This window comes from Erithacus rubecula (genome assembly GCF_903797595.1).
Source record: "Erithacus rubecula genome assembly, chromosome: 21".
Lineage (NCBI taxonomy): Eukaryota > Metazoa > Chordata > Aves > Passeriformes > Muscicapidae > Erithacus > Erithacus rubecula.
In genome coordinates this window covers 2265317-2281158 of record NC_136673.1, presented here as the reverse complement: position 1 = coordinate 2281158, position 15842 = coordinate 2265317, and the positions used below count along the sequence as shown (strand labels likewise).

The 15842-nt window shown below is 45.5% G+C and overlaps 1 protein-coding gene across 2 annotated transcripts; it reads left to right on the top strand.

Annotated features, from left to right (window-relative positions):
* The first annotated feature begins 248 nt into the window (after positions 1-248).
* On the top strand, positions 249-13395 carry UBAC1 (UBA domain containing 1). Of its 2 annotated transcripts, none has more exons than XM_079323877.1 (10): positions 249-617; positions 3821-3941; positions 4160-4233; positions 4902-5009; positions 5566-5683; positions 6327-6435; positions 7476-7707; positions 8868-8954; positions 9640-9778; positions 11835-12030. In XM_079323877.1, the coding sequence occupies exons 1-10, from the start codon at positions 480-482 to the stop codon at positions 11948-11950; spliced, it is 1242 nt and encodes a 413-aa protein (XP_079180003.1). In that variant the 5' UTR covers positions 249-479; the 3' UTR covers positions 11951-12030. The 2 variants fall into 2 exon arrangements, with proteins under 2 accessions (XP_079180003.1, XP_079180004.1); XM_079323878.1 differs by having other exon boundaries at positions 251-617; positions 5581-5683; positions 11835-13395.
* Positions 13396-15842: the final 2447 nt, after the last annotated feature.

Sequence of the window (15842 nt, the reverse complement as noted above, 5' to 3'; positions counted from 1 at the left end):
ATGCATCGGGGCAACTCCTTGTTAACTGCCGTTAATAAACGGCCTTAAACGTCACGAAACGTCATTGTGTCATTAATCGTTTATTGAAGGTTTATTAAAGATTTCTTAAAGATTGAAAACCTCAACTCCCCGCCCAGGGGCGTGAAGGGGGAGGGAGTTTCTACACCTTCACTTCCGGAGGAGCCCAAGGCGGTAGAACTACATCTCCCAGCATGCCTCGGCGGGGCGCAGCGTTTCCGTTTCCGGCCGCGGCGGGAGCGCCGCCGTGTCCCCGGAGGGGCGGCGGGGCGCGGGCGGTGCCAGCGGCGGTGCCGGCGGGCAGGGCCGGGCCGGGCCGGGCACAGGCAGAGCCGCGCTCCCCGCGCCGCCCGGGCCGCGCCGCCGCTGCCCCGCGCCGGGCCGGGCCGGGCCGGGTGACCTTCATGGGCGGGCGGGAGGTGCGCGGGGCCTGCTGAGGCGGAGCGGCGCGAGCGGGAGCGATGTTCGTGCAGGAGGAGAAGATCTTTGCGGGCAAGGTGCTGAGGCTCCATGTGTGCACCATGGAGGGCGCCGAGTGGCTGGAGGAGGTGCCCGAGGACACCACGGTGGAGAAGCTCAAGGAGCGGTGCCTGAAGCACGTAAGGAGCGGAGGGAGAGCCCAAAACTCTGCGGGGCTGGAAATGAGCGGGGACCGAGGGAACGGCTGCGATTTACAGTCCGCGAGAAAGGCAAAGTGATTTTTCCAACGCCCTGTAAATGGTTTTAAAAACAGGGGGGAAAAAAAAATCAGGTGAACAGGTGGCTTTGTGTCCAGGTTTGCTGTGGTTGCTTTCCTCCCTCCGAGTGGCCATAAGGAAATAAAACCCCTTTTGGAGGGGTTTGTATGTTGCTAAAGGAGGATTTGGGCAGAATCACTTGGTGATGTTTGGTGGCAGAGCTCCCCAGCTCCTGCCCCTGTGGGTGTGAGCTGCATTCCAGCCCGGCTTGTTTCTGTGTCTGAGCACAGCAGCAAGGTGAGAACCCAGGAGGAGAAATCACCTGTTTTGTTAAAATCTTAGTGCAGCCTCACCCTGTGCTGGCACTGGAACAGCTGTGGTGGTTTTGGGGGGAGATCCAAGCTTTTCCCTGTGCTTTAAACAATAAGATGTTGCTGGAGGTGCCAGAGGGTCACTCACTTGTGGCTCTGTGCTGTGGCAGAGGCAGAGCTGGAGCTCTCAGAGCCCCTGGGCTGAGTGGGAGCTCAGGCACTGGCAGGTTTTGCTGTCCTGATTGACACGAGCAGTGTGTGACACTGTGACCCATGGCCAGCACAGCCTGGCCTGGCAGCTGCACCCCTGACCACAATGCACTAAATCACTTTTTATATGGGGGGGGATTTGCCTTTAAAGTCTTGCAAGGAGTTGTTTTGTTTTAACATAAAACAGGAGATCTCTGTAATTTGTAATCATTTACCTCCCATTTGATTAAAGGTTTTATTTCCTGGGTGAGATAAAAGTGCCCAGGAACTTTTCCAGTACCTGAAGGAAGCTGACAGGAAACAGGTAAAGAGAGATGGAATTTTACAGGACAAGGGTGAATGGCTTCACACTGACAGAGAGCAGGTTTAGAGACAATTTGATAACTCAGGGTGATATTTGATTTCAATCTCTGCTGCTTTGTGCAAAAATCCATCCTGGAGTGGATTTCCATAACCACAATGGATAATAAATAGTTTTATGGAGGGGGAAAGTAGACATGGAAAAATCATGGCTCCTGCTCACAGACTGGATTTTGAGAAGACCTTGAGATGATTTCTGCAGCCAATTCTTCCAAGAGACTGATGGTTATGTTCCTGAATGGCTCTGAAATTATTATTTCAGGAAGCAGAGGGAGGTGTTTGTCACAGGTTGCAGCTGGGGAAGTGCCACTTTTCCCTCCATAACCTTCAAATGCTGGCTGATCTCTGAAGTGCCACTCTTGATGTCTTTATTTCCCCCAAATTTGATGTTTTGGGGTTTTGTTAGGCAAAGAAATAAACCTCTCCCACTGGTTTTTCCCCTTACCTATAACACTTGTTTAAACATTTGGTTTAAGTCACCCAAGTTTAATAATAGGGAGTGTCAGGGCTATTTTCAAATGTCTCTGTTATTAAAAGCAAACACACAAACAACAACAACAAAAAAAAGGTTTTGTATTTTAAAACAATCAAAGCCTTGTGGTTTACCAGGATTCCAAGCTTTGCAAGAGGTGTTTGGCATCACCAGGGCTTTGGATTTCAGCAGTTGCTTGGGCACCTGTGACAATTGTTTGTCTCCTGCCAGGCAGAGCAGGCTGCTGGGAACTCCAGAATTAAATAAAAGGGTGAGAATGAGTAAAGACACTGCTGGTCAGGTGTTTTTCTATTTCCAGGGCATTTAAAATGTGTAGATAAGTGTTTTACTCAGCAGCCTCTTTGGTATCTGTAGTGCCCATATCTGCCTTATTATTCTCTGCAGTTGTTATTAAAGTGGTTGGAAGAGCAGAAAATAAGAATTTAATTTTTCTCCTTAAACTTCTGCCCCAACACAGCTCCCAGCTGCCCTTGCCAGCTTCTCTCACCCTCAGGGTCTGTGACAGGAATATTCTGAGCCTGGTTGCAGAGATGTTCCTCTGATGTACCCAGGCATTTTGGGCACTTTATCAGATCCATTACAGGAGGTGCTCCCAGCTGTTAATGTGTTCCTTGGCCTTGGTTCAGCTCTTCAGGAGCTTCAGAGTCCCTGAGAAGCTGCTGTGAGACAAAGCAAGGCTCAGATATTCTCACCTCAATCTCAGTGAGGCATCAGAACCAGGCTCAGGTGAGGGGCTGGAAACAAGAGAGTTTTGTTTGGAGAAGCAGGAGAGAGCTGAGCTTCCCATCAGCTGCAGGAAAGGTGATGATGGATTCCAAAGGCTCCTTTGCAGGAGGCTGGTGTTGAACAGCACTAAATGCTCCACCAAAATCAAGGATTTCAGTGGGATTTCTGGGAATGCCTCTGTGTCACTGAAAGCTGTGTGCTGTGAGCAGAGCAGGCAAGGTCACTATGAAGTGTCCTGTTTTTGTGGTGAGAACAGCAGCAGCAATTTCAGGTTGTTATTTCTAATTTTGCCTTTCTGGAATTGCAAGCACTTTGCTTTCTTTTTTTTGCACTCAAGCAAATTGGAAGGCTCTAGATGCTCTGATGGAATAATCTCTCACTGTGCATCTGGAGCCACTCTGGTGTGAGGAGGAGGCAGCTCAAGGCCTGTGTGAGCACTCTTTTTAAGGATTTGAACTAATTTCCTAGTGAATTAATTGGCATGCAATTTAGAATTGCAATAAGGGAATGAGCACAAAAAAAAAAAAAAAATCCATTGTATTCTGATTATTTATGGTTGGGAGGAAGAGCTGTGAATGGAACTTTAGTTCAGCCCTAACCCAGGGTAGGGCTCCAGCAGCCAAATCTCATTATTTCAGCTTGAAACAAGGTGCAGAAACTGGCCAGTTTAAGGTCAGATAAACCAAAATCACTCCTGGCAGTGCCTTGTTTACTCTGAGAGTAAATACTAATTATGAGGTGAGGCAGGGAGTCTGTCCTGTTTGGACACTCCAAATGAGAACATACAGCATTCCAGCCTTCCCTCCTGTAAAACACTGCTGCTCTGGGTAGATTTGCATTTTTATTTTGTGAAACCAATTTCTGAGGGACCTCAGTGATCAGAATTAACATAGTAGTGAGTCCTGGAGCCAGTTCTTGAGAAGCCAGGAAATGAATCACAGTTTGTATGTGGAGAGCCCTGAGTGCCAAATGCCTCATGAGGAGCCTCATTTTATATTAATTTTCATATTTATTGTCTCCTGCAGTGTCTTCCTGGGAGCTTGGAGGATCCCAAAACTGTGACACATCATAAGCTGATCCATGCTACTTCTGAGAAGGTGCTGACAGACACAAAAACAGTGTTGGAGGAGAACATTCAGGACAGAGGTGAGATTGGGTTTGAATCCTTTCAGTCTGCCAGGAGCAACTCAGCTTTATCTGGCAAATTCCAAACGTTTTTAAGAATTTCTCTGTGCTTTGACATAGGAAACTAATTACATGGAACAAACACAAAATTAATCCCCAGGAGCAGTTGAATTTGAGGGGTATCTTGCAGGAGCTGCTCCCCCAGACTCTCTAACCTGAGCAGTGTCCTTCTCTCACAGATGTGTTGCTGCTGGTCAAGAAACGTGCACCAGCCCTGCTCCCCAAGATGGCAGATGTGGTTGCAGAGGAGAAGGTGAGTCTGAAACACTTTGCATTTATTGCTTTGTTGATGGTATGTGGAAAGGTGATGTACTCTCCTTGGAGAGGTAGATGCTGCCAGTTAAATTCTGCAGGAATTGTTTCCTATTTTTTCCAAACTGATTTTGCATTTTTAACTTTCATTCTGAGAACATTTACCTTAAAATGAAACACACAGATACACTCTGTGGAAATGTTATAGATACGGTCTTTGAACAAATGTCTAATAACTGAAATACAGTTCAGCAAGTGCCTTATTTTGATTGAAAACCCAAGGAAATATGTTGGTTTGCTGTCAGGTTGTCTTCTGCCTTTAGCTCTGTGTGGCTTGTCACCCTCCAACCAGCCTCCAGAGCTGGAATGTTGCCCCTCACTGTTTTATTTTGTTTTATTGGAGTTGCTCCTGAGGGTCAGGATGGAACATAAACTCAGAGGCCTCCAAGTTCTCAGGGATACATTTATGCATGTCTAGGTGTAAGGGCTGAAAGTGGGGCAGCCCACCATGCCCAGCTGAGCTCTGTCACTGCAGGATCACCCTGGAGCTGTTAATCCATGGCATTACAGACAGAGCCCTGCTTGGTGTCTTGGGGAGGAACATGAAACTCTGTGCTGTGTTCTGTGGCTGCTGGGTAGTGAAAGCTGCTCCTGTTGCTTTCCCTGCAGAGGAAGCAGGAGCAGAAAGCTCCTGACAAGGATGCCATCCTCAAAGCCACTGCCAACCTGCCCGCCCGCAGCGTGGACCGCAGCGTGAGCCACCACAGCATGAGGGATGTGAGTGCTGCCTCTGCTTCAGCTCACACATCCAACAGCCTGCTTTGTATTTATGGATTCATTGGGGTTAATACAGCACCCTTTTCTCTATAGGGGAAATTCAGATGGCTCTAATGTGTATTAAATAGGTTAAGGTTTAGAGATAGCTCGTGGTATTTAGTGATAATAAAATACCGTCCTAAACTGGGATTTTTAAATGTTTTGTTTGTGCTTGGAAAAAGCCTCAGAGGGTATTCAAGATCAGGCAAATGTGAAGTTATGGAGTTTTATTTCTTCAGTCTTAAATAATTCACGGGTTTCCTGGGGTTTATTTCCTTTCCTTGACCACTGCCCATAGGGTGTGGTAGAAATAACAGGACCTCCCTGCCCAGGAACTTTTGCTTCCATGTAACGCTTCACAGGAAGGTCTCAGGCCTCCTGAGAGACTAAACAATGAAAATAAAGCCCTAATAAAGCAACTTTGTGACCAGAGGGCCAGGCTGCTGCTGTGTTACTAACAATAGATACATTAAGATTCATTGATGGATGGTAACTTCCTGTCTAAATGCTTTGACAGTTTCCTTTCTTGCAGTTCCAGACAGAGCTCCGGAAGATCTTAGTGTCTCTCATAGAAGTTGCACAGAAATTGCTAGCACTGAACCCTGATGCAGTTGAACTATTTAAGAAGGCCAATGGTATGAACATATCTTTAGAGTTGCTAGTTCAATCCTGGGAATTTGTTTTTGGAGCATAGGAACGGGCTCAGAGGGAAGTTCAGACACTGATGTGGCAGCAAAGCTGCTGAAGACTTTGTGGTAAAAAATATGAATAAAAGTCATGGATATAAAAGATCCTTTTGGGATGGGTGAGAAGTTCCATTTAAAAATTATTAGGGTTGGTAAAGAATAGCTGAAAGTTCACAAGGATGTAGTAAAATGAGGAGAAATGGTGGCTGTTGATCAGGTTGGTGGGAAATGCTCATCCTTGAGATCTGCTACAGCCAGATCCAACCTAATTTCTAGAGAAATGCTTTATAGATCCTCAGTGAATGCCATATATTTAACTGTGTGGAAATCCTGTGGTCATGTGAGAGTGAGTGGCCTTTTGTTTGAGATCTTGAACACATCTGGACAAAGTCTTTGTCCTGGAAGAATCAACGTGAGCCGGAGCGAGCTGAGTGCAGCAAATTACATGATGAGGTGGCAAACTGGAGGCAGAAACAAAAGAAGGGATGGGAGAGAGAATGGGGCTTGAACCTAACACATGCCATTGCATTGACACAGGGGTTTATGTGAGCCAGGGGTGGGTGTGAGCTGTGTTTTGTCTGTGTGTGTGCAGCCATGCTGGATGAGGATGAGGAGGACAGGGTGGACGAGATCGCGCTGCGCCAGCTGACCGAGATGGGATTCCCAGAGAGCAGAGCTGTCAAAGCCCTCAGGCTGAGCCAGTGAGTTCCTGCACCTGCCTGCCACTAGTGCTTGTGCTTTAACACACATCTGCACCTTCTTTGTCTCTTTATGTGGGTCACCTCAGTCCAGGGGGGAGGAAGTGTTAGCTCCAAGAAGTGCTGCCTCAGGCACAGGGCAGGGGGATCAGGGCTGCCAGGCTGGCACTGTTCCCAAGTATCCATATCACATTTTTTTCACCTTTCAAAGTTAGATTTTACAGAGGAAAAAGCAAACTTAGCCCATCCACACTTGCCTTTCAGCTGTAGAAATAGACTTGGTGTTGATATTTTAAAAATTCCAAGAATATTGTGAAGTCTAGAGAGCAACTGCAGTAAAATTGGAGGTTATGTAGTTCTTCTCATGCCCCAAGAGCAGCCAGCTGTACTACCTCACTCTTCACAGGGGTTTGTTAGGCCTTTCTTGAAAAATTTTGGTGGTAGAGTCCACAACATATTCCAGTCACACTTTTCCAGTACCTCAGGAAGACTTTCTCCCCTGCTGTGCTGCAGCTTTCATGTTGTAACAGCAAAGCCAAATAGGCAAAGGCTTTTCCTTCCATGAATATGCAATAATTCCTGTGTGAAATGGAATTACACATTCCTTGCACTATTGTTATCTTTGCTTTTTCCTTTCTACCTGTGGGAAGAGGTGTTGGGAGCTCTGAGGATCCCTTACACTGCACAGCCATGCTGTCACACCATGGTGTTGTACTCCCTCTCCCTGAGGAGCAGAGCTGTTGGCACCTGAGATGTGGCTCCAGTGCAGATTTAGAACATGCTTTGTTGGCAGTTCTGCAACCAGCCACGAGGCAGATGCTGCAGAGGGTGAGGTGACTCCAGAAATGCCTTTCAAAATCTGGGTTATAGGTCCAAGCTGGACTTGGAACCTCTCCTTTCCCAGATTCAGAGAGAGTTGTGGTTGCCCAAAGAAATGAGATCTGCTCCAAAACTTTGAGTTTTCAGGATTAAGCTGCAGAAATAAATGAGTGCAGGTGGAGAGCTGCTCTCACCCCTCCCTGTGCTGTTCCCATCTCTTCCAGCATGTCAGTGACCCAGGCCATGGAGTGGCTGATAGAACACGCTGATGACCCTGCTGTGGATGCTCCTCTGCCAGGTCAGGCTCCTGCAGAAGCCCCAGCTGAAGGTGCTGCCTCCTCTGCTGAGGCAGCTGCAGCTCCCAGCTCAGAGGAGGGAGGGGAGGAGGCCAAGGATGAGCTGACAGAAATCTTCAAGAAGATCCGGAGGAAAAGAGAGTTTCGTCCAGACCCACGGGTGGGTGAGACCTGGGGGGCTGGGAGGGATTCCATGGGCACCAGGAAATCCAAATAAATGTTCAGTGAATGGGATGGGACTCCTGGGGAGATGGGTATTGTGCTGGCTTGGCAGTATTTCAGTGGAGGGGTTTAGGGGGTGTTTCAATTCAGGGATTTTACCTCAGGAATGTGTTACTGCCTGGGACAGCAGGATCTACATGAAAGGAACTGTTGCTTCTGCACCTCAAAACCCTGAGAGGACTGAAGGGAGCTCCAGAGCTGTTTTCACTGCAGCCTGGGAAGGAAGGTGGCAGGACAGGAGTAGATCCTTTGGCTCTAGAACAGGATGGATGGGGCTCTGAAATCCCTGGGCTAGTGCAAAGTGTCCCTGCTCCTGGCAGGGAGTTGGAACTGGATGATCTCTGAGGTCCCTTCCAACACAAACCATTCCATGATTCTGTGGAAAGGGCAGAAGAACATGATTGTTTTAGGGAGCAAGGAAAAGTACCACTGGCAGATTGGAGTCCTGCAGCAAGGCCAGAAGTTGCCCTTTTTTCAGAACCCAGCCTTGCCTGCACTGGGAATGTGTTGTTCTCCCACTGGGGACACATCAGGACAGCTCTGTGACATCTGGCACCTTGGGTTTACTGTCCTGAGATTTTGGGTTAAGAGCTGCAAGTGCATTTGGTGCAATTTCTAACCAGTGAAACATTGTCATACCATTATCTGGGTGTGTTTGAATACATCACACTCAGCAGCAGTGTAATAAATCTGGGAAGTGAAATTAAAGGGGGTGAATAGAGCCACAAATGCACTTCAAGGCTGATCTGTCAGTGAGATGTGAACAAGAGCTTTGTGACAGGAGTTCCAAAATGAGGGTTTTTCCCTCATTTTCCTTCTCTTTTCTACCCCAGGTACACTTGCTCTTTGCTTGCATTCAGTTTCCAGTGTTGAGAGCAGGAACTACCTCCTAAGATTCTTTTTCTTCTTCCCTAATAAAGACACTTTTGATATAGAATATTTGAAAACTTTGCTAATAAAATTACTGAGTGCTCTGCATATGGAAATTATGGGGGAGTTTTACCTCACATAAAGCTGCACAATGAAGGTGAAGGGATATGATTGCTCTCATTTCTGTTCCAAATGTCACATTAATTAAACTGTGGGACTCTGTTCTAGGCTGTCATTGCTCTGATGGAGATGGGGTTTGATGAAAAGGAAGTGGTGGATGCACTCAGAGTGAACAACAACCAGCAAAATGCAGCTGTGAGTACAACAAAGTCCTTGCAGCTCCAGGGGTCTCTGTCCCACTGATGCTTCTTCTCATCCTTGAGCTGGGTCATGTTTGGATCTGTCAGAAAATCAACTCCTACTGAAGATTCAGGATTCTGTGTCTCCTTGAAATTGGATGCACAGCTGGAATGATTGCAAAGGGTTTGGATTCCTGAGAGGAGCTCAGGGTCTGTGAGGCTGGGGCTGGGTTTTCAAAAAACTCCTGAGAATCTCCCTCACCACAATCTGCAAAATAGATTGTGCTGTCATGGGAAAGGAGAAGGTATTCCCAAGAATAACTGGTTTAGGACAGGAATAAATGATCCAGGATAGATTCAAGGCATGCAAGGTGTAAATTACCATTTGGCAGCAATGCTTCCACAGTTACTGCAATCAGAAAACAGGAATTTTTTCTAAGATTGATTAGTCCCCTGCTGTATGTTAAGGATAATTTTTGTGGACACAGCCCAGGGAATCCTCTCTTCAATATCCAGTGCTGGCTATTGCTGGAGAGAGGATGTTGGGTTTGCTGGTACAAATGAATGTGTGAAAAGAAATGTACAGCTCAGGCTTTAACTGGGAGAGGGGAAAGTATTTTTAAAATGCTACATTAGCAAAACTTTTGAGTAGAGACACTTTGGTTCTAATGAAATCTGATGTGCCTGCTGATCTCTTTCAGTGTGAGTGGCTGCTGGGAGACAGAAAACCTTCTCCAGAGGACTTAGACAAGGGCATTGACACCAACAGCCCTCTCTTCCAAGCCATCTTAGAAAACCCAGTGGTACAATTAGGGCTCACCAACCCTAAAACTCTACTAGGTAAGTGCTGTGAGGGTTCCTGCTGGATTTGCCAGGAAATCAAAGCAGAGCTGATGATGGCAGCCCCCTGTGGGGGATAGGGGCAGCTCTGGAGCCTTTTTCTGCTCTTTGTTTGCTTCATCCTGCAGCTCAGCTGAGCCCAGAGCAGGCCTTGAAATGATTTTAATTCCCCAGGATTCCACTTGGTGAACTCAGAAGTTGAATAGCTGCTGGCTGAAATTCTTTTGTGGACTTAGGAGACCTTTTGTGTGCCCCCTTTGGCCACGAGAAGAAAAAAAAATCAGGAATGTCTGTCTAGAACTCTGATTATTTCCCAGAAAAAACAAGGCTGTGTCCTGCTGTGCAGCTCCCTGTGTGTGAGACCTGCTCACTGAGACAGAAGGGAACTTGTGGAAAAGTATCCAAACAAGAAGGCTTTGCCTATCAAAATGGAGATAAAATGGGAAAACAGCCTTCCCCTTGCTTGGGTTTGAGCTCTGTGGTAAAGTCTGTGTGCTCAGGGTCAGGAAAGCTGTGGGCACAGAGTGTGCCCAGCTGAGGAGCCTGACAGAGCCTCAAATCCCTGAGGAATTGCTCTTTCTGACAAAACAGAACAATGGCTGGCCCCATCATGCAGATATAAAAAGTTTTGCATTTAATCTTTGGCTTCAAAACTTATTTGAAGCAATGCTTTTAAATAAAGGCTGTGTGCACAAGCTCATTCAAGAGAGACTTTAAAAATGCTGCTTTAAATGTAATTAGGAGAGTTTGCAAGCCTTTAAATAATTCAAGAGCAGAACCTTCCCACTCTTGATTTCTGAACAAATGGTCTCTTCATTTCCAACAGGGGTTCCACACTGCAGTTCAGAATATAAATAGAAAATGAAATGCCATTATAGGAGCTTGTGGAGCTAGGATGAACATCAGAGAAAAATATTCCTAATGATACATCTGCAAATTGCTTATGTCACAGGTTTTAATAATGAGGGTTTGCATTTAATGAGTTCCTCACAGAATATTGATAAATCTTTAGTTTTGAGCTTGTGAGTCTCTGTAAAAGAAAATACTTCAAGTGCTGGAAGGGGAGATCTGGGGTTTATTTTGGGCTTTCCTGGAGGCAAGTTGCATGACCTTGAGCAAGGTATTAATGAGGAACTTTTCAGAGGTGCTAATGGCACTTGAGCTTTGTACACTGGCACTCCTGGGAAAATTAACCCTGACCTTGGGCCAGGCTGTTACAACACTGACATTTTGGTGACTCTGCAGCTGCTTTTTTTGTCCCATTCTGTGATGACTGGCTCCAAATGTCCAGGAGCCCAGCTCAGTGCCTGTCAAAGGGTTTAAATCAGAGCCTGGCCCATTCCTCTGCCAGATTTGCAGTGGCTGTCTGGTTCCTTCAGCATGAGTAGAAGAGTCAAAACTAGGAGCAGTAAAAGAAAACAACAAAAAGGCAAACAAACAGCAAAGCTTATTGTAAAGACAGAATATTAATTGAATATTTGCACCACTCTCTCTGTTCAGAAATTGAGGTATTTTTTCTTCACACCTCCCTGACTCTCCAGGAAGGAGGAACAAGATGCTGTTTCCCTGGTGGCTTTGGGAGCCTCTATTAAAATATAAAATGCTGAAATTTGGAGGATTATGGGGCTACACTTGTGCTGGCCCTGTGCAACCTTTGGCACATCTGCTGCTGCTTCTGCTGGCAGAAAAAACAGCCCAGGGAACAGGCAAGGGGTGACTGTGCTTTCCATGAACTGTCTTGGATAAATACCAGGGAGGAAAAGGATATTGGTGCAAGAAATCCAGGCTGGGATGTGGAAAAAGCTTTGATCAGAGGAGTGGAGCTGCAGGGGAGTGTTCAGGAAGGGATAAATTTCATGGCATGATCCTGGACACATTTATTAAAGCTTTACCTTTTCAACCTCACGTCCTTGAGGTTTTATGTGCTGGCCTGTAATCCAGGCTGAGCATTTAATCACTGTAACAACATCTGAGACTGTCAACCCTTGACAATGTATCCCCACCATTTCTAAGCTCTATTTCTCCCTAACTGTTTGCAATCCCTATTTCTTGGCAGCCTTTGAGGACATGCTTGAAAACCCCTTGAACAGCACCCAGTGGATGAACGATCCCGAGACGGGGCCGGTGATGCTGCAGATCTCCAGGATCTTCCAGACCCTGAATCGCACGTAGAGGGACCTGCCAGGGCTCTGTGCCCCCTCCCCCTGGGCCTCACTCCCCCCCTGCACCAGGGGAAGGTGCCTGGATGGTTGGGAAGGGGTGGATGGAAGGGAGGGAGGGAGGGAAAAACAGAGATCCTGGCTGGAGGGATCTTCTGACAGCAGAACTTTAGTTGCAGCCAACAGGGAGTGAGTTGCCTTGTGGGTTTAGTGTTAGTGGAAGAGGTTTGAGGATTTGTTGATGTTTTCAGGTATTAGGTTTAAAATAAAGTATATCTATTAAAAAAAAAAAATAGGAAAAAGGTTTTGTGAAAACATTTAAGAATCTGATTGTTGGCAAGAAATATTTGCTGGTTCAAAAGGCCTGTGACAGTTTTCTGGCCAGTTTTGGTAGGATCTGGCTGGTGTTTACAAAAGGTCACTGACCACTAGCATAGGATAGTAATCATCTCCATACAGTATTAATTTATGGCTCTTATCAAATTGCAAAACTGCTTTTTTTTAAAAAAAAAAGGATTCTTAAGAAATGTTTTTTTTAAAAAAGCCCAAATCTTGGGAGAGCAAGCACATTTCTATCCAAGCTTGTTTATCTGGCATTCTAATTGAAGCAGAATCATTCAGAGATGGAATTCTAATAAATAGCATTACTTTTTCCTATTTATTTGCTGCATTAGTGTTGTTGCAGTCCCACTGGGGTTGTATTTGAAGGAGGTTCTCTGTCAGGATCTCTTTCACCACAGAATTCACCAATCAAAACTTGGATTCCCAAGTGGCTGCAATTCCTAAGCTCACACTCTGCCATGTCCCATTGCAAGGAGGAATGTGTTCACACAGTGTTTTTTTGGGGTTTTTTTCCATTTTTATGTGCACAGTTTTGGCAAGGGGCTTGTGGGGGTTTTATTCTGTTTACAAAAAAAAAAAAAACCAGCTGAATTGCATGTGGGGGTTGCTGGTGTTCTGTAAAGTAACAGAATGACAGGTTTTTATCTTGTTTAAGGTGTTTAAAGCACGCTTGAAATTGCTATCTTTGAGTTAGAAGTGGGTTTTCTTTTTACTTATTTTTACCATGATCTTACCAAGAATGTCAGCCTGGGTCTTTCCTATTTTGCCACAAGACTGATTTGAGATTTCAGAGAGGAATTCTGAGCTATTAAGAGCAGAACTCACTGTGAATATCCAGCTGGTGTTTATGACTGGGCTCTGCAGGTGTTACTTTTTTAGCAGCCTGCTAAAAAAGGGGGAGTTATTTTCAATTTAATGAGACATGATTGACATCTGTCATCATCCCTGCCATCCTTCACAGCCCTGCAGGGAAGGCAGAAGAGGCAAATCTTGCAGAGGAACCAGGAGGAGACCCTGTCCTTAAACAGCACAAAGGTTTCCTGTGCAGCAGGGAGATCCTGAGCAGCTCTGCAAGAGGTGTGGGAGGGATTTCTGTGCACTTGGAGATTTTTTATTTTTTTTTTTAAACAAAAAATGCAACAAGATGCAACCTGAAACCCTACAACAAGTTTTGGCCTGAACTTGGCATCTGCTCTGTGCTGTTATGCAGCTGAGGCATTGGAGTTGCCAATTTCTCATAATTAATATGAAGGGTGGAGAAATCAAAACAGCCTGAGATTTTATCTTGTCTTACTATCCCAGGATTCTTTTATTTTTTTTTTTTTAAATTTTGTAATTTCATATTAAGCTTTACAGTTGATGACTGCTGAAATATTTACTTCTACATTTAGAAATTCCAAGCTTTATAGAGATGCTTCTTCTGTTCAAATTGGACAGTAAAACCATTTTTGTGGGCTCTTGCTAAGAATAGACTGACAACATGAAATTATAATCTTGTCCTGTAACTGAAGCCAGGATCCTGCACCCCAGTGAGCTACTCATGAGTAGCTGTGACTGAATATTGTGGTTTTATGAAAAGTTTTGATTATTTAACCTTTTTTTTTTTTTTTTTTTTTGCTTACTCCTGGAGCTTTATGCCTGTAATAATACCAGAAGACTCTTTTACTTGAAGAGAGAAATGTCCTTCTCTACAGTCAGGATTCTGGTTAATATTCCTTTTAATGAGTGTTTTTAGAGAACAAAGTTAGGAAAAACTGCCCTGTAGTTTTGTGGGAGGTTTTTTGGCTTCTGAGTGGATAAAGAGAGGTTCAGATTTAGCAAACAGATCCTTTGGTGCACTTGTGGCCCTTGAAGAATGTAAAGGCTTGGGAAATGTTTGGTTTGATTTCAGGAGTCCATGGTTGGAGTGTGGAACTCAGAGAGATAAAAGTGCTCAGAGCTGCTTCCCTTGGAATGCCAGCACCCCTCAGAGCCACTGAACTGGGTATAAAACTGGGGAAAAAGCATCAGTAAAATAAATTATCCTTGTGTGAGAAAAGGAGAGTGCCCAGGTGCAGCAGCAGGGATAAAGAAATTCTGCATTTTAGGATGATGGGAGTTTTGAGAAGATGTGGGTATTTCTGGATTTTGTTATTGTTTGGGATGGCTTTACCAGAGCCCTGCTTGGCTTGTGAGAACTGAAGTTTGCAGTGCTTAAAAGCTGAAGGAGAGCAGAATTTAGGAGCTGTGGTGTTTGTAGCAAGGCACAGGAGTTGATTTAAACCCAGCAAAAACTCCTCTGAGGAATTGGAATTGATGAAGACATCAGTGTGAATTACAGGGGCTGTGTGCCCTCACCCCAGGGGTGGGATTGCTGCTTCATCCCAGAAAATGCAGAGGGGAGTTGAGTCCACTGTGCTTGGAAAGGCACAGATTTTATAAAAACTGGGATGTCACCACTCTGGAGCCAGAACTTGCAGCCATGGGGCACAAGGAATGTGTGTGGCTTTGCCTGGGGAGGAACTGTCCTGTCCCTGAGTGCAGGACATCCCTGAAAAACAGATTTTTGTTAAATAAAACCAGCAGGTTTTGTGAGGAAGAGCTGCTCCCAGCAGTGGGGATTTACAGGCTCAGGTCCTGTGCTTGCACTTGGGGTGTTCAAGTTCAAACCAGCACAGACATGTCAGAGTTAATTTTCTCTTAACATGGTCAGGGGAGTATTTGGAAGCCTGTGAGATGGAGCAGGGAGGAGATGGGGTGGTAGGTGACTAATAATGGGATTTTTACACTTCCTGCTCTTTGCCCCATTGCCAGACAATCTTGTACCTTTTGATGTTGCAGGCCTCTTGCAAGTAGCCAGCTATTTATTTAAATATATCTAACTTATAATTGTGTCATCAAAACACTGATATTTTTAATGGCAATGTCCTATGTGGAAGTTTGTTCTCAGGGCAGTATTTATACTCTCTTTTTAGGGGGGGGTGCATTTAAAGGGATGTATTTGGAAAAAAGGCCAGTGGCTGTTTTACAGCTTGGACTTTGATTGTCCTGACCTGTGAGCCTGAGCTGGTGGAACTCCTGCTGAGCCTCTCTCCCTGGTCCAGCCCAAAGAATCTGCCATGGTGAGCAGGGACTTGAGTCTTCCTTTAGGATTTCTGCATCCCTCCATGGGAATGGTCACAGCATGACCCTGCTGGGCTTTGCAGCATTTTAAGGACATTTGTGTTCTCCATGCAGCTGGAAAAGTGTCTTGCACAGTTCCCAAAGCAGCCATTCCTCCTCTGGGAAGGTGTGAGGTTCTCTCCTGCACAAATTCCACCCCTCCAGCTGCTTCTTGGCAGCTCCTGTCACAGACCTGACCCAAACCTTGACCTTCCCCCTTTCCTTCCTCCTCTCCTGGAACCAAACTTGCATTTCAGAGATTGATTTTCATATCCAAGCAATTCTTTAGTGCTTATTGAAATCCTTTTTTAGGACTGTTAAAGTTCCATTTTTTTTAGGTGTTCACACCAAAATAAGCATTGCACCAAACGAATGTAATGGCAGCACTGTCAGCAAACATTGCCTGTGGGAGAGGCACAGCT

Coding starts and splice junctions, on each gene's coding strand:
- UBAC1 (XM_079323877.1), top strand. CDS start 480: ATGTTCGTGCAGGAGGAGAAGATCTTTGCGGGCAAGGTGCTGAGGCTC. Junction 618..3,820: donor AGGAGCGGTGCCTGAAGCAC/GTAAGGAGCGGA, acceptor TGTCTCCTGCAG/TGTCTTCCTGGGAGCTTGGA. Junction 9,779..11,834: donor CAACCCTAAAACTCTACTAG/GTAAGTGCTGTG, acceptor ATTTCTTGGCAG/CCTTTGAGGACATGCTTGAA.